This window comes from Danio rerio, chromosome 1 (genome assembly GCF_052040795.2).
Source record: "Danio rerio strain M-AB ecotype USA chromosome 1, GRCz13ab, whole genome shotgun sequence".
Taxonomy (NCBI): Eukaryota; Metazoa; Chordata; class Actinopteri; order Cypriniformes; family Danionidae; genus Danio; species Danio rerio.
Window position 1 is genome coordinate 57,231,276 of NC_141021.1, and position 23,160 is coordinate 57,254,435.

A 23,160-nucleotide genomic window follows, 5' to 3' on the forward strand; every position below is an offset into this window, starting at 1 on the left:
AGACCGTCGCCTAAAATACATTAAAAATCTAACAAGATTACAAGTTTAGAATGCGTTTACCAAAGTAGTAAATACACACTTTTAATCCCTTACACAAAAATAGAGCTCTTGAAATATGAAATGGAGGTTATGAGTTCTCTCAGGTTCTGGATATTCTTAGCAAGGTGTTGTAAATACTAATATTCAGTACATTATTATAATAATGCAGGGCTCAACAATAAGAACTGCCCGCTGGCCCGGGGCCAGATTGCAAGACGCTTGGGACAGTATACAGAATGGTTATTGGTCAGATCGGGGCCAGTGCTGCCTTGTCACTAAACTTTCATTTGGCTGCGACTGTTTGTCAATTGCGTGCTTTCATGCCCAGACATTTGTTTCGGAACCGGTCTCGTTTGTCCAGTAAGCGTGGTAGAGGTGGTCTGGGCTCGTTTAAGCGTATCAATAGTAGTGAAACAAAACGATCCAATGAACCAGGCTATATCACAGTGTATTATGGTTGTGTGATGGCCATATATATGGCTATAAGAAGATAGAATGATGAGTAGGGCAGGATGTCATTTCTACTGGCAAATGTGCATTTCATGTCTAATATGAAATTGAAAGCATGCTTAAATATTTACGAGTGCTGTTTATCCGTTGACCAAAAAAAAAGTTATGAAATTTTTAGATATTTTTTTATCTTATATTTTGTTTTAGGCCAATTTTTTTGTTCATTCGTTTTGTTCATTTCGACACCTCGAAAGAAAGATCAAGATTCAAGATCTGAATGCAATCCCGGTGTTGTGTGGAGAAATGCACCCCTGCACAGACCCCCCTTATAGACTTTCTTTAGCAATCTCAGTCTACATAAAAAAAGCCCTCAAAGGTCATAATTGATTAAAGCGTAGGCTAATATGAATATTATGCTGATGGATCAAGCAAGAGCAACAAGTAAAATGCATTTTAAATCTAGGTTTACAAATAAATGAAAAATAAAAATATAGACAGTATTATAGACTGATGTAATGAGCCGGTTTCTAAAATTGAGCATTTTGGTGGTTTTAAACAAACAAAAAAAATAAAACATAAAACTGTTGTAGTTTTCAACTAAACCATTCACTTTAATGAATCTAATCGATTTTATACTTAAATTAAATCATTTTTAAATTGTCAGTTGTATTTAAAGAAAAGTTATGCTGAATAAATAAATAGCTAACTATTTTTTTTTTTTTTTGGTGGGGCCAGAGAAAATTTTGACAGGGCAAGTAAAAATCTTAACAAAAGTAAAAAAATAAATAAATAAATAAATAAATAAAATTATATATATATATATATATATATATATATATATATATATATATATATATATATATATATATATATATATATATATATATATATATTTAGCGTTGTACCCTGTTATGGTTCAAAAACACTTTTTTGAATGTTCTTAATAGTCTCTCTTATAAGTCAACCTGGAGAAATAGTCCAACACAAGTAGTCAAATTGTAATGCAAGTAGTCTTAAAATTGTTTTATTTAAAATACAAATTTAGTTCAGCTTATTTAGCCGTTTTTACTTGTTTGATTGTTTAAACAGCAAACGTCATTGTGTCACGCATCACTTTCATTTTCAAGATTCCTTATCATCAGCAGATCTACTGCGCCATCTAGCGGCTTTAGTGTCAGTTTATGACGTAAAGATCACTCCTGTGCTGCAATCACGTGACCTTGTCAGTTTGGTACGCACTCGGAACCTCTGAATCGAAACAAAAGAATCGTTTACGTTCAAGATCGGATCTCCAGGCGTTTTGAAAGCGTCAAGTCATAACAAAACAAATGCTCTTACTGTAGAACTGGCATTAAAGAATAGCGTGCACTATAACTGACTGACGACTGATAATGGAAGAGCCTGAAAACAGCCAGACAACACAGGCGCCAGATGTGGAGACGCAGCCGTCAGCTAGACACGAGCACAATAACGCAGGCCAGTGTATGTTGTTTTTGTCCATTACAAGGAAACATGTCATTAATGGATGAGTTAATTGAGTTATTTGTTGGTCGTAAAAAAAGCAACGAGTCAAATGATTTGTCTATGAAACCTATAACGGAGGGTCACGCTACTCCAGATGTGTCTGAAGCTGACAGATGCTCGTTAATCATCAATAATCAGCATTGACTGCTTTTCAAAAACAATTTTAGATGGTGGAAATGTCATCATATAATAGAAATAGAGCCAGATTTTATATATAGCCTGCTAGTAAACTCAACAAATTTGCATTAAAAACTTTATATGTTTATTAAATAGTACATTAAACATACATTAAATGTGTAATTTGTGTGTATTAACGGAATAATAATGCTTCGACCATTTAATGATGATGCAAGTCAGCTGATCTTCATCACAAAATAAAGTTTTATGGTTGATCTGTCTCCGCTGCTGTCTGTTTACTAAACAGAAACTGAGAACAGATAATTGTGGATGATGCAGGTCACTGACGATTAATGAAACAAACTATTTACAATCCAGTTTACACCTTATTTACTTGCTAGATTTTTGAACCATCTAAAAATAAGGCCTTATTATGTATACTAGTAACTAATATAAAATAGTATTAATACAATAACCTTGTATAAATTCTGCCAAGTTTAATATCAAGAAGACATTGAAAGGTAAAATCGTTTGTATGTCAAACACTTGTCGCATTCTGCCAGTGAACTGACTCTTTACAAGGCCTGCCCCCTTTTCCTATGTCCAAGTAGTTTTCACTACCAGCCGTCAATCCCTATATTAATTAAACAATGAATAATAATTTCTGGAAGAGTTCAGTCAGAGGCAGGCACAATTTTCTGTTCAATTCAGAATTTAAAAGTGACTTAAGTTGGAGTAATTAAAATAAAGATTGAAGTTGAAGACAAAATTAATTAATTATTATATTATTATATATTAACAGAGCAATACAGTATTTTCCATTATGTTTTTCTTTCGGATAAACATTTCTTTTAGTTTGGCTAGAACATGTGTAGTGTTGTCATTTATATTTACAGATAACTGAAAAAAAAACATAATATACTAATTTATTTTTGCTAAAAACAGAATTTAAGACATTTAAGTCTCCTTAAGTTTCCTCCAGGTTCTCCGGTTTCCCCCAGTCCAAACACATGTGCTATAGGGGAATTGGGTTGGCTAAATTGTCTGTAGTGTATGAGTGTGAATGAGTGTGTATTCCCAGAGATGTGTTGCAGCTGGAAGGGCATCCGCTGCATAAATCAAATACTGGAAAAATTGGCGGTTCATTCCGCTGTGGCGACCCCAGATTAATAAAGGGACTGAGCCAAAAAGAAAACGAATGAATGATTTACAGATTGTTATGCCATTTTATAAGTGATGTAACAGAGTTGACCAGAACGCGTTCGAACAATCAACAAACCTTCCACAATAATCTATTGAGAATGTTAGGGGAACATACTTAGAACATTTTCATAATGTGGACGGATCTTACAATGTTCATATAACAACATGAGACTGAAACATTATGTAGAGAATTGAAAAAAAACATTATTAAATCCCAAATTAATGTTGATACATCATCTAAAAAAATGAATGAACATTTTGAACTTTGTAAAAACATTCAGAAAATAATATTATATAGATTAGGCATGGGCCGGTATAAGACTCTCACAGTATGATAACCATGGATATAAATGTCCTGGTACCACAGTGTTGAGATCATTGCTCTTAAATATATTCTTTCTAAATGTCTGGGAAAAAAAACAAAAACCCTTTCCCCCTTTGAACGCCATATATTCATTTTGTGAAAGATTTAAAATATTTTGGAACAGTAAACATGTCAGGCTAAATAATTCACATCAATCAGAGCCTTCTGCAGTCTTCATTAGTTTAGAAAACACTGATTTCTTCACAACCTCAAACAGCATCCTTGGATAGCTTTTCTGCTGGAGATACTGTTGTCCTAAAAAACTAAAAAAAAAAAAAAAAAGTAAAATGACTTTTCCAAACCGCGGTATACCATGAAAACAGTTATCATCCCATGCCTAATATAGATTCATGTCAGGTGTAAACCATTGCTGTGAGTTTTTTATCATCAGCAAAGCCAGAAATTAATCCTCTCTGAGTGAAGTTTTATTAAATAATTTTGAGTGGAGCATAAGCAAATCATTGAGAAGGCTAAAGCTGCGGTCACACTGGACTTTTCTTCCTATAGACTTCCATTCATACGCACGCAAATGCGTCAGAACGGAAACGCAAGTTTGTGTGTCAAGTTGCAAAGTTCAAGCTTGGTGAACTCTGACCTGCGAAATCGTATCACTTGACTGCCTGAGACCAATCGAGTATAAAAACATGACCTCACTGGACAGAAATGTAAAACATGGTCCAATCGCTTGCGTTTTAAAACGTCTAATCATCTCGTTTAATCATGCCAATTTTCGCAGCGTCATACAACGGAATTTCACACGCACAAACTCTAGTGTGACCGCAGCATAATTCATCATTGAAGATCGTAGAATTATCCAATCAGCACTGGAACTTATATAAATTACCAGGTATGTCAAAATATTATCTTGTTATTTCTCTTGAACTTCAGCAACCCTCCAACACCCCATACTTTAAATTAATTTACTTAAGGGGGGGCATTGAGACTGGGCTACACATTTCACTCAAACCCCTCTAACTCTCTCTTCTGACAAGGGGAATAACACAAGTTACCGTATGTTCACACCGAAAGCGGCGAGAGCGTCAAAGTAGCCGGAAGTCATTCATTTTCAATAAGAGCCGGCGGCGAGGAGCAGCGCGTCTTCTCCAGCGTGGGCGTCGAGGAGAGTTGAAATCAAGGCTGTTTCTCAATTCCAAGAACGCAGAGAACGGACTTGTGGAGACCAGTCTTGCCGGGTGTCCTCGGAAGAACGAACACTGGAGGCCGCGAGGACAGAGAACGCGTCCTTTGAGAATTGAAATGCTGCGTTCTTCCTGATGGTCACATGACCTTGACGTGTTTTAAATGGTAAATTAATTAAACATTACAGCCTTCATACAACGATTTATTGTTTTTCCCCTTTTCAAAATATATACTATGCATAAAAACATTATAAATATATATTGCAATATAAATAAAACAGATTTGAATACGAATTTCAGCAAACAAACACCCTTAATGTGTTTATTCCTTTATTAAGATGTCCATGGTAATGTTTATATTCACCGTTTCATTTAAGGAAACTCCTGAGGTAAATAAGTTAAATCTCTGAACTTTAATAATAAATGTAAATAAAATGCAGCGCTTCCCACCTCCAGTCGCAATGACTTCTGGGACTTCCAGAGTGAGTTCGGTGCTCAAGTCTGCATCGTTGCGTCCTCGATATCAAGATCACATCCGGGAAGTTTCACGCGTCCTCCGTACTTGCGGTCTGGAGTATTGGAACTAAACTTAGGCAGCTTTTGATGACGTTGCATGAGAACACGAGGACGCAAGACCGCTGAAGAACGCATATTGAGAAACAGCACAAATCAACTTTATGGTAATGAGCTATGACGCGGTTCGGCGGCAAACAATCAGAATGAAGACGTTCACCGCTTGATAGCAGTTCAGAGAACACAGATCTGTGAACTTTGGTTCCGACCACAGTTGTTCCCAAGGGCTTGATGATTGCGCTCACCGGATTTCCAATTATTTACAATGTTTTCTTACAGGAACATGCATTAAATAAGTTACTGGTGAGTTACTGATGTTCATTAATGTTATATAAATTTATCTTAAAAAAGCGGGACTCTCACGCAACGTGACAGTACAAAACAGTACTGCTACTTCAGGATATTTCAGACATATGGACACATATTTGATAAACAGAGCAAAGCCACACCACACGCAACTTGATCTTCCATTGTTAAATGAATTCGATAAGAAGTGCGCAACATTTTCACGCTAGAAACATGTTTTATGCAGGAATGTAACTTATATGCTGCAACGGCTCCTTTAAATACGAGATCAATGTAGCGAGTTTTGACGCTCCCGCTGCCGGAGCTGAAGGCAGATAGCGTTGTCGCCAGGGCGGCCAGAGCGACCTTGGACGCTCTCGTCGCTTTCGGTACTTTTGAAGCGAATGTAAATTTATAGTAAGAATCTTGAGTTGATTTTTGACTGATCTTTTCATGTTGATTTCAGATCAGAAGGAATTGACAGAAGATTCCGCCACATGTCGTCAAAGTGGGAAGCATACCTTTGAGGCAGGAAGCATCGAAAAGACAATGAGAATTCCCACCGAAGAGAAGCCATTCATCTGCCCCGAGTGTGGGAAGTGTTTTTCCGCCAAACAAAAGCTGGAGACCCATATTAGAATCCACACCGGAGAAAAGCCCTTCAGCTGCCCTCAATGCGGAAAAGGTTTCACGCAGCAGGGTCAGATTAAAACACACATGCGAATTCACACTGGAGAGAAACCCTTCACATGCCCTCAATGCGACAAGAGCGTTACGTCAAAACAAAGCCTCAAAAGTCACATGAGAATTCACACAGGAGAGAAACCATTCACCTGTCCTGAGTGCGGCATGATCTTCTCCCAACTAGGATATCTTAAACGTCACGTAAGAACTCACACCGGCTTGAAACCTTTCAGCTGCACCCAATGTGGAAAACGCTATAAAGTGAAGCAAAGCCTTGAGAGCCACATGAGAGTTCACACCGGAGAGAAGCCTTTTGCGTGTCCTCAGTGCGGAAAGGGTTTCACGGCAAAACAGTGTCTTAAAAGTCACATGAGCGTTCACATCGAAGAGAAGCCTTTTAACTGCTCGCTGTGTGAAATGAGCTTCACCCACCAGCAAAGTCTGAAGCGCCACATGTTGATTCACGTCGGAGAAAAGCCCTACGTTTGCCGTCAGTGCGGAAAGAGTTTCTCGGTGAAACAAAGCCTTGAGAGTCACATCAGGATCCACACCGGAGAGAAACCGTTTGCGTGCGCCGAGTGTGGAAAAAGTTTCGCCGTCAAACAAAACCTTGAGAGTCACATGAGAGTTCACACCGGAGTGAAGCCTTTTTCCTGTCCTCAGTGTGGAAAGAGATTCACGGTGAAGCAAAGCCTCGAGAGTCACATGACTATTCACACCGGAGAACGGCCTTTTACGTGTTCAATGTGTGACAAGACTTTCACGGTGAAACATAAGCTTGAATACCACATGAGAAATCACACCGGAGAGAAGCCTTACATCTGCCCTCAGTGTGGAAACAGTTACGCCTTGAGGAACCACCTCGAAAGACATGTACGAATTCACACCGGAGAAAAACCGTTCTCCTGTTCTAAGTGCGCAAAGAGATTCACCATGAAGCAAAGCCTTAAAAGTCACATGAGAGTTCACAACAGAACTAAACCGTACATCTGCTCTCAATGCGGAAAGAGGTTCACGGTGAAGCAAAGCCTTGAGAGTCACATGAGCCTTCACACCGGAGAGAAACCTTTCACCTGCACTGAATGTGGAAAGAGTTATACGTTAAGACAAAGCTTAGAGACGCACATGAGGGTTCACACTGGTGACAAGTGTTTCAGCTGCTCTGATTGTGGACGGAGTTTCACAGTGAAGCAAAACCTTCATGTCCACATGCGAGTTCACACCGGAGAGAGGCCTTATACTTGCGCGCAGTGCGGAAAGAGATTCACGCAACACGGACAACTGAACCGTCACATGAGAATTCACACTGAGCAGAAGACGACTAGGGACCGTTCTGAAGAAAATCTAAATGATGAGACTGCAGACAATTCATCAGACATACAACATCAGTCAGAGGAAAAAGATGTAGTCACTGTGTTAATATAATTTAAAGGCCATAAATGATATATTGTTGACGACAAAATTATTAGCGAAATTTTTTCAAGTGCTGTTTACGCTTTAACACATTTTTAAACATAATAGTTTAATAGCTAATTTCTAAGGGTGTGATGAGACGCTTACTCCACGAGATAAGACACGAGATTGGGTTCACGAGAACGACACGACAAGATTTTTACTCTATTTTTAGGAAATTGTCTTTTATTCAACTGAAAAAAAACAAACTATAAAACTGTTTAGGTTTTTTTTTTTTTATTCGACTTGTAATAAATGTTATTTTACTTCTATTTTAATGAATTTTATGGAGAAAAAGGCAAGCGAACACTGTAAAAAAGTTGCTAATAGCCTATGGTAATGGAAAATAACTTATTATTAATTTTGAATATTATCAAAATATTTGCTAATATATAAACAGAAAATATATTTTAATTTACTGAAGACAAAATCACAAACTGCAAAACAATTTAGGCCCTTTTTTAAAATAATTTAAAATTCAAAATTATATATATATATATATATATATATATATATATATATATATATATATATATATATATATATATATATATATATATTATAATTTTGAATATTCACTATTTTAATGAATTCTATGCTGTAAAGGACATGCAAACACTAAATTTAAATATAAACTCTACCAACTGGCTTCTCACCCAAGCAACCAAATGACACGTGTAACTCCAAGGCCAGCCTGGGTTCCCAGGTTTGTGCAAAGCACTTGATTTGCAGTTTAAATCCAATCCTGCCTCCAATTTGTAATGCTAATGTCACCCTCATGCTCCTTCATAATGTCAAAACTCAAGACAATTTCACCTGGACGAGAAATCTTGTCGCAATTAAATCTCGCAGATCTTGTCATATGAGATCTTGTCTCACCTCTACTAATTTCTGTTCAAGAGTTCACACTTAGATATTGCTTGACAACTGTAAGCAGGTTTGGCATGCTGTCCCGGGAGAGAACCCTGAGCTCGGAGATAGTTGAGCCCAGGGCTCCCGCCAGGTCCATAGAGCATGTGAGGGGAGTACGAGATCAGGTGGTTCTCGAGAGCTCCCCTTTTTTGTAAAGGAGAAAAGGAGGAGAAAGGGAGAGAAAGGGGGGTTTCTTCGGAAAACGAAGATAAGGGAGTAATATCTAGCTAGGCTACTTATAGTGAGTTAGGGTAGATCTGATTGGCTAACTAATGAGTGTAGATAGGTGGCCAGCTGCAGTCAATTATATCACGTGCTCCTCTCGAAATTAGTCTAATGTAGTCTAATGTTTCAACTATCTGACCCACATGGTCTTCGTTTTACCCATAACCATACCATAAATAAATAAAGATAGGTTACACACAAATTACCACCTGTCAATCTCTTTTTCCGCAGGACTCTGGCATGAATAGGCAGAGTGATCTGTGTTAATATAATGACGTTGACAAACTTGGTTAGTAAAAAAGGTGCACAACCAAAAGGAATCAACCAACAGTATCTGAGGTTTTAGATAAAAATTGCTAAGTACAAGCGTGAAAGCGAAAGACTGAGCAGTGTACTACTGACGCTGTGACACGTTACCTGATGGATTCAAAAGATCGAAGAATCGTTAGATATAATAATAAATTAAAAACTGATTTTATTTCAGTCAAACTAAAAGAAATAAAGAGTTTCTCCAGGAACAAAAAAAATATATAAATAATATAAATAATCTCACAAACGGTCTTGCTTTGTTAAATAGCACTTGGGAAATATAATTAAAACTTCAGAGAAGTGTGCATAATTTTGCTTTTAATTGTATGAAATAGGACAGTTTGGCCAGGATGCTACTTTACAATCAGTTTTTTCATTATTATTTAAATGTACATCTTCAGCCAATCCATGCTGTAAATAAAACATTTTAACACAATTAGTGATTCAGTGGTCACTGACCAGACTTTTAGCTGTTAAAGTGTCATTGTTGCCTGTTTATATATTTAGACATATATATTGTACATATTTTGGGTACTTCTATGTAATTTATATATAGATTTATGGCATAATTACTGTCAGAATTGTAATGACTGAAATAATATTATCATCTTCACATTCTTGCACTAAGAAGACTTCAGAATTAGACACTGTGAAGCAGAACAATCCCATTACTCTATCTTCATGTTTCTGTTTTGATGACTTAGGAGCTTTGACCAATACAAGGTTATTCAATAAACTTTGCTAATTTCTTAGCACTTAATGGCCTACATCAATCTTGTTGATGTTGAATTATTCATTCATTCATTCATTTTCTTTTCGGCTTAGTCCCTTTATTAATCTGGGGTCGCCACAGGGGAATGAACCGCCAACTTATCCAGCGTGTTTTAAGCAGTGGATGCCCTTCCAACCCATCTCTGGGAAACATCCACACACACTCATTCACACACACACACACACTACAGACAATTTACCTCTACCGCATGTCTTTGGGCTGTGGGGGAAACCGGAGCACCTGGAGGAAACCCACACGAACTCAGATAGAACATGCAAACTCCACACAGAAACGCCGAGGCTCGAACTAGCGACCTTTTTGCTGTGAGGCGACAGTACTACCTACTGCACCGCCCTGAATTATTTTAATGTATATTTGAATTTTTACATTTCTCAAGAAAGATCTTATTTGAAAGATAAGAGAAGCTGGCAGAAGGCAATCTGGATTTTTTGGCACTGGATCGCCCAACTTTAACATATATTCAACAGAAATACTACTTGAACTAGAAAAATATGTATACTGATGAGCAATTTCAGCGTTATGGATGCGACATTTGCAGTAAAAAAAATCAAAACATAAATTTACACAAAGTTTATATTAACTTTATATTGAACCATCTGTTTATATTTTCCAAAATTACTAACCACAGAGTTATAAGATTAGAAAAATGTGCTTTGTACTTTAAATAAGGAAAATAAACATGCATAATGGATGTGACCAAAAAAAGTATGCGAGTTTGCAGTATACAACATGCTTTGTAGAAACTCTGTGAATTAAACGGCACCCCCCCCCCCCCCCCAATAAAATATGCTAATCAACATGATGAGTTGGCTCTCTACAGAAAAAAACATGATTAATTTTATTTTATTTTATATTTTTGCATTTAAGAGGAATAAGGTTCGCTATGGATGTAACACCTCTGTGTTAAGGATGTGACCAATGTGAAATTGCCACTTGTATGACTTTGGTAAATCAAATAAAACTGTTTAGAAACACTGACAGGGACATTTTTGAGTATGTCTAAAATACTGAAAAATAATTGCTTACACAAAAGAAACATAGAAACAGTTTCTGTATTTTGTTGAAAAAATTCTTGGCAAGGTTGACATTAACATGGAATTGCTCTGATTTTCAATTTCCCGAAAGTTTTCTTTCTATATACATTTTGGTCAGACTGTAACTGAAGGCTAATACGCTAATTAATCAATAAAATAATATGAGGAGTTTTTCATCCTTATCAAACAAAACATTGCTGAACTTAAGTGAAATTTAACGTCTGAATGGTGAAACAGCAGCTGTACTTACCTCTAAATCCTTCATAGAATGGGGGTCGACCGTTACAGATTGAATTTCGTCGTACATCCTGGTTCGTTAGCTGTGCCTCCTTCAGTTTTCTGTCAATTAACGTACTTTACTTTGATCTACAAATCACACACTGGTTCATTCATATGTTCAAAAATGTACCCATATAATAATATAAGAATCTTGTTCAGCAAATCTACGGCCGCTATGCGGTAAATCATCACATTCACAAACATTCTGAACTAGCACGACAAGAGGACGCTTCGTTGCTGAATCACGTGACCTCGCCACTTCAACGCGCTTCTTTCCGCTAACTAACACACTGAAGCTTATTTAAACAGTGTGATGAACGCCAAATTAATCACTGTTTTAATTAATTCTGTATGTAGAATATGTTTTCAATATTGTGAACGAAGTCTGTCTGATGGAGACTGCTGAACAAAGCTGCACTGAACATTTCCTGGTGAAGATGGAGCAGATTGAAAACAATTAGGCAACACAGACACCAGATGTGGAGACGAAAACATGCCAGCCGTCAGCTGGACAAGAACAGACGAGGAAAAGACCCTGTAAGATGCTCATTTATCATGAAGTTAAGTACGGTCTTCATTCTTTTTATCGTAATGAAACGCCACAGGCAGCAAATTATTTTTGACTAGGGGAGATGAATGATTAATCCAGATGTCAAATATAGTTGGAAATTTGGTAGGAAAAAATTACCATGGCATGATTTCATGTACAAGGAAAAAACAACGATAAAAGGACAAAATCGGGAGAATTAGCTTTGTGACAAACCATAAAGCATCTATCATTAAATAACTTGGAATAAGAACTGCCTTAAAATATATTGTTTTAATGATGCCCACAGAATTTATATAAAACTGGGATCCTGGAGCGTCATTAAAAATAAAGTTTTAATTAAATAACATTTAACGAAAAAACGTCATTATAATAATTATTATTTAAATGTTTGTAGAAATCTCAGCACAAAAGCGTATTTCTTAAAAAAAAGTCATCAAAATATTGTTATATATGAATTGTTTAAACTTATTTTAAAAATGTACCAACAACTTTCTTTAGGCTGAGACTAGCATGTTAGCATAGCTTGGCAGTTTACAAGATCATATAAAAAAAGTTGCATTTGTGAATGGTGAAATGGTAGTTGTAGTTGTAAATAAATAGACCCCTGCAACATAAAACACACCAAAATATTTCATTAATATTAAAACTGAAATCCTCATTAGCATTTGTATGAAGCAACAGAGTTTGATTCATTGTGTGAATAGTCTTGCTTATTGAATTAATTCTTATCTATAAGGTTCGCCTGTGTCTTGTTTAATTTGTTTGCTCTGTAGATAAACAGCCCGCATTTTTTGTCAGTTCATGTTGCTTATCAAGTGATTTTTCTCTCATGAATACTTTTGTGTTTATTAAAGGGTGATTGTTGGACTCTCATCCTTCAGTTTATTCATTAGGGTGCACATACAGTATGTTACTTTGGCTTTTTCTTGTCTTTATGTCTTTTATCTTTGATATTTTAGGTCTGACTAAACATTCTGTCACTTCTCATCAAAGCTACACAGGCGATACTGAACAGACTTTCACTTTCATATTCAAGCAAAGCCTCGAGAGACACTCACAAGGTCACACTGTAGAGAAGTCTTTTACATGTTCTGAATGTGGGAAGAGCTTCGCCGAGAGACACAATCTTAAAATTCACTTGAGCATTCACACCGGAGAGAAGCCTTTCGCATGCCCCCAGTGTGGAAAGAGCTTTAGGGTTACCAACTATTCCAGCATATGTTTTACGCAGCAGATGCCCTTCCAGCGGCAACCCAGTACTGGGAAACACCCATACACTATGCATTCAAACACACTCTCATTCATTACGGCCAATTTAGTTTACCTAATTCTCCTATAGTGTATGTTTTTTGGGCTATGGGGGAAACCGGAGCACCCAGGAAACCCACGCCAACACGAGGAGAACATGCAAACTCCACACAGAAACACCAATTGGCCCATCAGGGACTCGAACCAGCAACTTTTTTGCTGTGAGGCGACAGAGCCACCAACTTTAACAGAATTGGCCCTGGTGAATTAAGGCTGCGTTCGAAATCGCATGTTGAAAACAGTATACCAGCCAAGTAGCATGTCTGAATTCATTGTATTAGAAAACCAGTGTGCAAAAAGTATCCAGATGACCAACTACTTCCGGCGAGATTCTGAAGTGTGCATTTAATGGACTCTAGACTATCCCATGAAGTAAAAGAATTTGCTGTTGTGGTACAATGTTTTTTAATTTCATAAATATTTTTCACAATAAATATAAATCATTTATCAATGTGCCTATGTAGACAATACTTTTAATCCGATATTACAACACAAAAAACTCAGCACACAGTATCCAGTTACATTTACAGTCCATACATAAAGCCAATAGTAGTTATTGTGCGAGACTGCTACTAAAAAGCTTCTTTAGGGAAGAACATTTACTGAAAATCTGTCATTTTTGCATATAAATTGCACTGTAATATTCAAGTCATTTGGATTTTATGACAGACTTTAGTGAAAAGTCATTCAGTGTATTAATTTCTGATGTTTTAATGAAATAAAATGTATTAATATAAAATCATTGTATTAAAAAAAGCCAATTTACTGGCAAAAAATCGATTTTGTCTTCTGAATCTGATATATATCTGAAATAATATTAAAGCCAGTAACAGAAGACAGATTTTTCTTTTTTAAATAGGCTGCCATCTCATAATAATAGGCCACTCTTTATTTATAATATATCTAGAAATATTAATAAGTGACAAATGGAAAAAGACTTTAAACTACTATAATTAATCTTTTATAAATCCAAAGTTCTGTCCAAACTCTGTTGGGTGTTTTAGTTTTTATGTCTTGAACACACTTGTTTGTAGAGCAAGCATTTTGACTGTTTTTTGTTATTCCTAGTAATTTCCCCCATAGGCGACTGAATTGAACGCTCTAAAACAGTCACAAAAACGAGCAAATAAGAATAAGGTCAATATAATCACTGCCAAAATGCACACATACTGCAGCCCACTGAAAAAGGTGTTTCAGTATCCTGACAGCACTGTGACGGTGGGGTATCTTGTGCGGTGCGTCATGCACTTCTCTCGGTCAATAAGGAGGGAGTTTGTTTTGCAGGCGATGTCTTTCTCCAGGTTCAATCTGCTCTCCTCCAGGTCAGACAGAGACTTTTGTGCTTCATAAAGCTGCTGCTGCAGGGCCGACACGGTATTGCTGAGCTTGGACGCTTCACCTAACAGACTACACACAACAGGTGAGTTTACATATGTGTGTGTGTGCTTGTTTATGTGGTTTATGAGAACACAAATTTGGTTAATGACAAGGGTATGACAATGTTGAGGTGGTTTATACGGATATTGTTTCCTCATAATTTAAAACCTTACATTTTAAAATCATATGTTTTTTTTTTTTTTCTTCATTTCGTTTGAAGGTTGGGGAGGGTAAAGACTATATAAATGTATTTTTTTACAGTATAAATACATAATGGCTATCTAGAGTCCTCGTAAATCACAAAAAATAGCATGTGTTTGTGTTTGTGTTTGTACCTGAGCTGCGGCTGGTCTCGACACTGCTCCATGTTGGGTCTGAGGGTCCGGTAATGCAGTCTAGATTGAGCCACTCTGAGCGGAGCCTCTTTATCATGCACCGCCTCCTGCAGGTGTGAGATATTCCTCTCCTGAGCCCCGATCTGCTCCAGAATCTAAAGCACACACACAAGATAAAGTTACGCAGAGCAAAATTGTATGGAGCCAGATCAGTCTAAAAAAATAATACATTAACAAAATAAAATTCATGCATCTACAATTCATACGACACAATTCACATTTATAAAAATCCAGTTCGTAACTTTAAAAACACGATTCAAAAATACACAAATCCAATTTGTAAAATCAGAACATGATTCAAAAATACTCAAATCCAGTTGGTAAATTCAAAACACGATTAAAAAATACACAAATCTAATTCGTAAATTCAAAACACGATTTAAAAACACTCAGATCCAGTTCGTAAATTCAAATTAAGATTCAAAAATACACAAGTCTAATTCGTAAATTCAAAACACGATTCACAAATACACAAATCCAATTCGTAATTTAAAAAACAACTGAAAAATATGCAAATTCAATTCATAAATTTGAAACACGATTCAAAAATACACAAATTCAAATCGTAAAATCAAAACAAGATTCAAAAATACACCAATCCTATTTTTAAATTCAAAACACGATTCACAAATATGCAAATCCAGTTCATTTGGCAAAAATATTTATGATTTTAACTTGTGAACTCACGAATTGTGTGTTTATAAATTTGCAAATTGGATTTTGTAAACGTGAATTGTGCTCTGCTTGTATAATTTTATTTTTTACATTTATTTTTGAGACTGATCTGGCTCCATAATATTAAAAACGGTTTTTACCATTGTGTCAGACGGACCCCCAAACTACACTCGCAACCAATCAGCATTAAGGGGCATGTCTAGTTATGACAGCAGAGATATAAAAAATAGGTAAGGTCCTTTTAGGTTATAAGTGTGTTTGCTTTAGTGCTTTCAAATATCAGCATCGTTTAGCAAAATTTGCGTAGCACACCTTTAAACATAATTATACTACAGCACTGTTGGATGCTTGATTAGCCGGTGAGCATTCTAAAGTGCAGTTATTTTCAGATAAACACACAGCTATAGTAGTTCTGGCAGGTTTTGAGCGAAGAAATGGCTTTGGACGAGATGTGTAAGATACTAGTCCTAAACACAGGAACCTGTACAAAACCTGACAAATGTCTTAAATACAACATATCAGCTGATGTTTTAGCTGTGGTAACTATAGTATAATTGGAATAATTGAGTCCAGTTCATTGAATTATTAGAAAATAATGCAGGCCAAAGTTTTACTGCCCAATCAGCTTCATGTTGTAGATGCATCACCACCTCAGGCATGCACTAATTCATGATAATTCAAAATACTGCGCACGAGTATGATTGTTTGTATAAAATACAAAGGCTATGCACTCAAAAAAATTGTGTTTGCTTGTTTGTTTAAGCAACTTAATTAAAATGAGCTGAAACAACACAATTATTGAGTTTTTTTGGGGACAACTTAAATGTTTTATATTCAATCCACTTAACTGTGTAAAACGAATAAGCTACCTTAATTCCTTCATGTCCCAACGCAAAACAATTGTGTGGAACCCAGCATTCTTCACAGTGTGAATATGATATTTTGTGTACATGTATTGACTTTTGCTGTGTGTTTGGGTGTGTGTGTTGCCTGTGCCAGATGCAGCTCCAGCTGTGTTTTGGCCTGGCTCATCTCCACGCAGCGCTGAGTGAAGGCTCGATCCACAGCGTCACACTGCGCCCGCAGGTCCTCCGTGGTCTCCTGCAGGACCCGCTCAGTCAGACGCCTCAGGGCCTGACTCGCCGTCTCCTCTCTCTCCGCCAGCCGCAGGTTATCCACAGTGAACTTACGCCAGACCTCCTCATCACACACCCTGCGGAGAACCACATCCGAGAGCTCCATGCTGTGATAACTGTTCATCATCAAAGACCCAGTACTGCAAAAATAAGTCTGGGGCCCTATTCAGATGGTAATTGGTTTACTTTTTTCAGAAGGGCGTAAGAGATTTTTTACTATTTATTACACAGGATAGTGGCTGACTTTAGTTGCTATTAGATGAAAACAATGTTGCTGTGAATGTCTGAGTTTATAATCCTAAAAACCCAGGACCGACACTACAAATGGAGAACCATATGGTCAGGCTTTGATTGAAGATTACCAAATCAAACATTTTTTTAAGTGGATTATCTTCCACAAATTAATTATCCACCTGAAGAATAACAATGTAAGCCAGCAAAAATAAAATTCAAGCAGACTTTAACAGATATTTCTAACAGTGTAAAGAGAAGACACTTTGCATTGTGAAAGGTGCGCATGAAATGAAAGCAGTGGCGCAAAAAGGCAAGTGGTGCTCGCTGCAGAGCCATTTGGGCGAGCTGAGCTCCAGCGAGGGGGAGCTTGAGCTCCACCTTTTTTGCACTTCTTCTACGAGTGATGTCACTGGGGGTAGGGTAAGGGGTGGGGTTGGTGTACGCATTAAAACAGCTTACAGGTATGCAGTATATGCGGCGCATAGGGGCGCCACACATGGGGGGCGCCATTGTGCCACAACTATTTTTGAAATTATCCATATTAAAAGTTTGAAATAATATATATTAATAATAATATATATATATATATATATATATATATATATATATATATATATATATATATAATATATATATATATATATATAATATAATAATAATATTAATAATAATAATATTAATAATAATTATATATATATATATATATATATATATATATATATATATATATATATATATATATATATATATATATATATGGTTAAAAATGTTTATTTAGCATTTTATATGCGTATAATATTGTATTTTATTAAATAAAAAAATCATTCCACCCCTCCCCCCATTTTTCATACTATATACATGTTTTTATGAATTTATTATGTATCATATTGATTCATCAGGCCTTTTGGTAACTTCTTAGCTCAAAACTTTAAACAAAACAATTAAATAGAACATTTCACACAGTTTGTTTCTGTTTTTTTTACACTAAACATTTGACAGTCTTTTTTATTTCACTTTTAGCACTTTCAGTCAATTGTTCTGGCAAAGACAGACCTTACACTTCTCACAGTATGCATGTGAGAAGTAATCACAATGTTCTTTTGCCCTGTAGGACTCCCATGTCTATGATTTTGTTTTGACAAATGTAGTACAAAAAGTCCAAAAGCAAGGCTAGTCAAGGTGTTATAATCATTTAGTGAGGGAAAATTAAACTGGGAAGAAATTTGGGGTGGTATGAGTTGAAGCCGCATACCCATCAGTAAATGTGCAGTTGCGCTCCTGAATGAAAGTATAGTTAGTGTCTTGTTGAAGTGAGGTTTGGTACGCACTGATCTTGAAGCACTGCTGAACTGGGATGCCGCTGTGTGTCGGTGCTCCTGTTGCTGAAGCGTCCACAGTGGTCATCCAGAGTGTACGCCTGCTGTTTATCAGACCAGTCCAGCTCAAGAGTGTGTTTCACCTCCCGGTTCAGCCTGGTGGACACAGACACAGCTGTGTGACTTTACTCAGACTTTAATCCTAACAAAATGCCATTCATCTACTCTATGTGACAAACCACCTGTAGAAGACACACTCTTTAATCTCTGACACTTTTCCAGACACTTTCTTACAATCATTCCATATATCTATAAAGATATTGCGCATTTCTGAGTGTGCCTCACACTGGTGAGTGGGCTTGACAAACCCCCTGTAGAAACACTCTGCTATAATTAGTGTTTCATGAGATACAAGCAGGGGCGGACTGGGACTAAAAATCAGCCCTGGCACTATAGCCGCACCAGCCCACATTACCACACCGACACAGCCCCATCCACGGACACGCACATTCACTACTTATATTGGTGTACAGATGGTGAAATAATATAAGCAGTTCCATATGTAATAGATATTTAAACATTTAATGTGTGTGACTGGAACAAAAACAACCAGTTTATAACAAATTTATCCATATAGTCATTTTATTCATTTATTTTCTTTTTGGCTTGATCCCTTTATTAATCAGGGGTCGCCACAGCGGAATAACCGCCAACTTATCCAGCAGATGCTTTATGCAGCTGATGGCCTCCAAGATGCAACCCATCACTGGGAAACCACTACACACACACATTCACAAACATGCACTATGGACAATTAGGCCTACCCAATTCACCTATAGCACATATGTTTGGACATGTGAGGGAAACCAGGAGAAAACCCACGCAAACATGCAAACTCCACACAGAAACAGCAACTTTCAAGACCATTTCAGTTAATTTTCTGCATTTAGCAGTGTTTGATTTTAGAGCAATTTTTTGCTTTCTCTGAATTTTTCGGCCCCGGCTTTAATTTTTACCGTCCATCTCTGACAATAAGCTTGTGTTGAACTTACTGTTTGTTTGACATTCTTGCCAGATTTTGATTACGTCCACGTAACCTCTAATTGGGTCGGCTCATCTTGAAACCAGCCAGCCATTGCCGATTGGGCCAATGCTTAACATTTAATATTATTATTACTACTATCATCATCATCATCATCATAATATTCACATCTTGCAAGAGATAAAAGCTGCCTGCATGTAAAAACGATACATACAAAAAATAATAATAATAATAAAAAAATAGCATACCGGCCCACATTTGAAAAATGGTCCGGCCCTTCTGGCATTTGCCAGAATTGCCAGATGGCCAGTCCGCCCCTGGATGCAAGACATAATAAAGGGATAGCTCGTTTACTTGATATCCACCTCCATCCTTACCTTGTTTAAACACAAAGGAAGATTTGTTGAAGAACGTTGAAAAGCAGCAGCTATGTACCTCCATAGTATTTTTGTTCCAACTATGAAAGTTAGTGGCTTCTGGTTTCTAACATTCTTCAAAATATCTTCCTTTGTGTTCCACAGAATAAAGAAGTTTATAAAGGTTTCAAGAGTTCACACTTAGCTGATGATTGATAATAAAGCTAGTTTGGCGTGCTGTCCCGGGAGAGAGCCCTGAGCTCATAAGATCCTCGAGCCCTGGGCTCCCTCCTGTTGCAAGGCGAGAGGAGAGTTTGAGCTCAGGTAGATCTCAATGATTCCCCCTCTTGCTTGTTGTAGCTAAGTGTCTGATATGGATGCTGAAAGGTGTACTCAGAGTTTAGCTAAAGTATTAGGATTAATTGTTTAGAGTGCTTGTTTTTGAACTGTGGGAGGAAACCGGAGGACCCGGGGAAAACCCACGCGACCACGGGGAGAACTCCGCACAGAAATGCCGTCTGGTTTGGAAAGGAATTAAAGCAGGGGCATTCTTGCTGTGAGGCAACAGCGCTAATTGCTGGCCACCGTAACGCCCGTTTGAAAGGAGGGAAAGTAGGGTTGGGTGGGGGGTTTCTTCAAGACGAAGATATTGAGATGAGAAAAGTCTGGTTATTTATAGTGAGTTAAGGATCGTCTGATAGGATAATCAGTCATTAGCTAAAGTTGGAACAGCTGTGAACAATCATAAGCAAGTGATCCTCTCGAAATTTGTTTATAAATAAACTTCACTTAAAACCACTTGACCAAGTATTTTTGGGTGAACTATCCCTTGAATTATGATACCTGAAGATTATGGAATCTGTAGAGACTTAAACACAAATGTGTAATGTGGATGACTAGCCTTATCTGGTTGATGGTTTGGTCCAGAGTTTTTTTCAGCAGGGTCTGGACGCTTCTGATCAGCTCCACCTCCTGTTGCACATCAATCGAAAAAGGTTTGACAAGTTATTCATAGTTACTCGTTACAACTATTACTGTAATTCTTTACTCATTAATGAAGAAGTCTTTCACATTTACACTCTTAAAAAGAGATTTTCTATAAGATTTTTAGGCAGCGATGCCATAGCAAAAAAAAAAAAAACATTTATTGATTTTAAAATAAGCTTTTCGGTAAATAGTTCTTCAAACACACAATTTACTTCTATAAAGAGCCTTTTTGTCCAATTGCAAGATTCCAGTAATGTTAACTTTTTCCATGCAAACATAGATGCCATTAAATATATATATATATTAGTTAAAATACTAGTGATTTCAAACCATACTATAGTAAACTAATTAATAAGCTGTGGTGATTCTATAGTTGGCCACATGGTGGCTCAGAGGTTAGTACTGTCGACCTCACAGCAAGAAGGTTTCTAGTTCGAGCCCTGGCTGGGTCAGTTGGCATTTCTGTGTGGAGTTTGCATGTTCTCCCCATGTCGGCCTCCAGGTGCTCCGGTTTTCCCCACAGTCCAAACACATGCGCTATAGGGGAACTGAATAAGCTAAATTGGCCGTGTATGTGTGCGAATACAAGTGTATGGGTGTTTCCCAGTGCTGGGTTGCAGCTGGAAGGGCATCCGCTGTGTAAAACATATGCTGGAATAGTTAGTGGTTCATTCCGCTGTGGCGGCCTCTGATAAATAAAGGGACTAAACTGGAGGAAGATTAATGAATAATTCTATAGTTGCTATGGTAACACAAGAACTGTATTACCCATTATATAGTTTTCAAGTAGTAGCATTCGATAGCAGTGTTAGCTTCGTTTAACATTATAAATACTATAACATACATTTAAAACATTTACTCATTATTTACTCTCCCTCAAATAGTTCTCAAACCTTTATGAGTTTCTTTATTCCCCTGCATTTAAAATAAGATATTTTGAAGAAAGTTGAATTCTTGTAACCATTGACTTCCATAGAAGGAAATACAAATAATATGAAAGTGAATGGTTACAGGTTTTCAGCATTTTCAAAATATCTTACAGAAGAAAGAATTTTCAGTTTTGGATGAACTATCCCTTTAACGAATAAACTCAAATAAATGAACACATTTCAATCGTTAATGGAGCTGAATGCTGATTTTAAATGTGGTCATTTATGATTTTTTTGTAATACTCCATGTAAATTGTCTGTGTATGTTACCTTCAGAAGTAACCGTTGACATCCATAGTAGGAAAAACAAATGCTATGAAAGTCAATGATTACAGAAATATCTTCTTTGTGTAGAATAGAAGAAAGAGACTCAAACTGATTTATGACAAGAGAGTAAAGAAGGACAACATTTTCACTTTACTTAAACGAATAAATGAAAATGAATGCACAAAGAAATTTCAACCTACAGAAGAAAGAATTTTCAGTTTTGGATGAACTATACCTTTAACGAATGAACTCAAATAAATGAACACATTTCAATCGTTAATAGATGCTGATTTAAATATGGTTATTATGTGTTATTTTTTAATTAGTTGTCTGTGTACCTTCAGAAGTTCCTCCTCCACCGCGTCCTTCACCAGGTCGGGACCGAAGCGTCTCTCCCGGCAGGTCAGGTTATCGGTGGCGATGGCGAAGGGAATCTCCGTGGCGTCCAGCGCTTTCTCCAGCCGCCGCCTGGAGCTGATCTGCAGGTCTGTTTCTGCGCTGAGCCGTTCAATGAGTCGCTCCAGCTCGGACCTCCAGAGGTGGATATCCTGCAGCCGCGACCCCAGGTGTGTGGTGCCCTCGGTCTGCGTGCGTAAAGTAGCCGCGTCGGTCTCCGCTTTCAGCGCTCGGGACTCGTGGCAGATGTTTTCCGCCTGGTTTCGGTCGGCGGCTGCCCGGTTTAACAGAGCGGAGTTATTGTCGAACCACTCGTCGGGGGTGTATTTGGCGCTCCGGTAACCCGCGGTGGTCAAGCCGGTGGATGTTCCAGCGTATACATTATGTTTAACGGCGATCTCCGGGTTTTCCACCGGTGGCTGTGAGCCACTCTGCGCCACGACCCGTGTGTCATAATGAGGCCGAGACACTAGAATCTGTGAAGACATCATAATTTGGAGTAAAAGTATTTGAGCGCCTGTGTATAAAACGTTTTACTTATAACGGTCGAGGAGATGACGAACGGTTAGTTTGTTTTCCGTCGCCTGGATACGGTTTCCATGAGTTTGTTGGACGCGGGAGTTTCACGTTACACATTTTCAACGTTATTCAGATTTACACGATTACATCTAAAGTACATTATTGTTGCTATTTGTTTTTTCTTCTTCAAAAAAGAATCCATTATTCTTAAAATGATTACAGATTCAAAGCTCAGAAACAGAAAATAAATCATAAAATAACAACATAATATATAATACATATATAAACACA

General features: G+C 37.3%; 3 protein-coding genes and 1 long non-coding RNA gene across 17 annotated transcripts in view; 2 read left to right on the top strand and 2 right to left on the bottom strand.

Annotated features, from left to right (window-relative positions):
• wu:fj19g03 overlaps positions 1-13,200 on the bottom strand; it is a 70,442-nt gene extending 57,242 nt beyond the window's left edge. For 3 of the 14 annotated variants that reach the window (XM_087238231.1, XM_087238229.1, XM_087238228.1), the window contains exon 1: positions 11,354-13,200. The gene's annotated coding sequence lies outside the window, so the exon portion shown is untranslated. The remainder of the gene's footprint in view (positions 1-11,353) is intronic. The other 11 variants (XM_087238217.1, XM_087238213.1, XM_087238222.1 and 8 more) reach the window with 8 other exon arrangements.
• Positions 1,748-8,283, top strand: si:ch211-202h22.10. The gene is made up of 2 exons (XM_087238049.1): positions 1,748-1,971; positions 6,161-8,283. The coding sequence occupies exons 1-2, from the start codon at positions 1,881-1,883 to the stop codon at positions 7,801-7,803; spliced, it is 1,734 nt and encodes a 577-aa protein (XP_087094175.1). The 5' UTR covers positions 1,748-1,880; the 3' UTR covers positions 7,804-8,283.
• LOC147847023 (uncharacterized) overlaps positions 10,571-23,160 on the top strand; it is an 81,851-nt gene continuing 69,261 nt past the window's right edge. The window contains exon 1 of the long non-coding RNA XR_015477207.1: positions 10,571-11,193. This is a non-coding gene — a long non-coding RNA (uncharacterized LOC147847023). The remainder of the gene's footprint in view (positions 11,194-23,160) is intronic.
• Positions 13,627-22,907, bottom strand: tekt4 (tektin 4). The gene is given in 6 exon segments (NM_001145690.1): positions 13,627-14,647; positions 14,953-15,107; positions 16,678-16,900; positions 18,386-18,529; positions 20,673-20,743; positions 22,293-22,907. Coding segments are annotated over 6 exon segments (1,356 nt in total). The 5' UTR covers positions 22,842-22,907; the 3' UTR covers positions 13,627-14,433.

Excerpts from the sequence above, each read along its gene's own strand:
- si:ch211-202h22.10 (XM_087238049.1), top strand. The coding sequence starts at position 1,881 with ATGGAAGAGCCTGAAAACAGCCAGACAACACAGGCGCCAGATGTGGAG. Across the intron at positions 1,972-6,160 it reads GCACAATAACGCAGGCCAGT|ATCAGAAGGAATTGACAGAA; the intron begins GTATGTTGTTTT and ends TGTTGATTTCAG.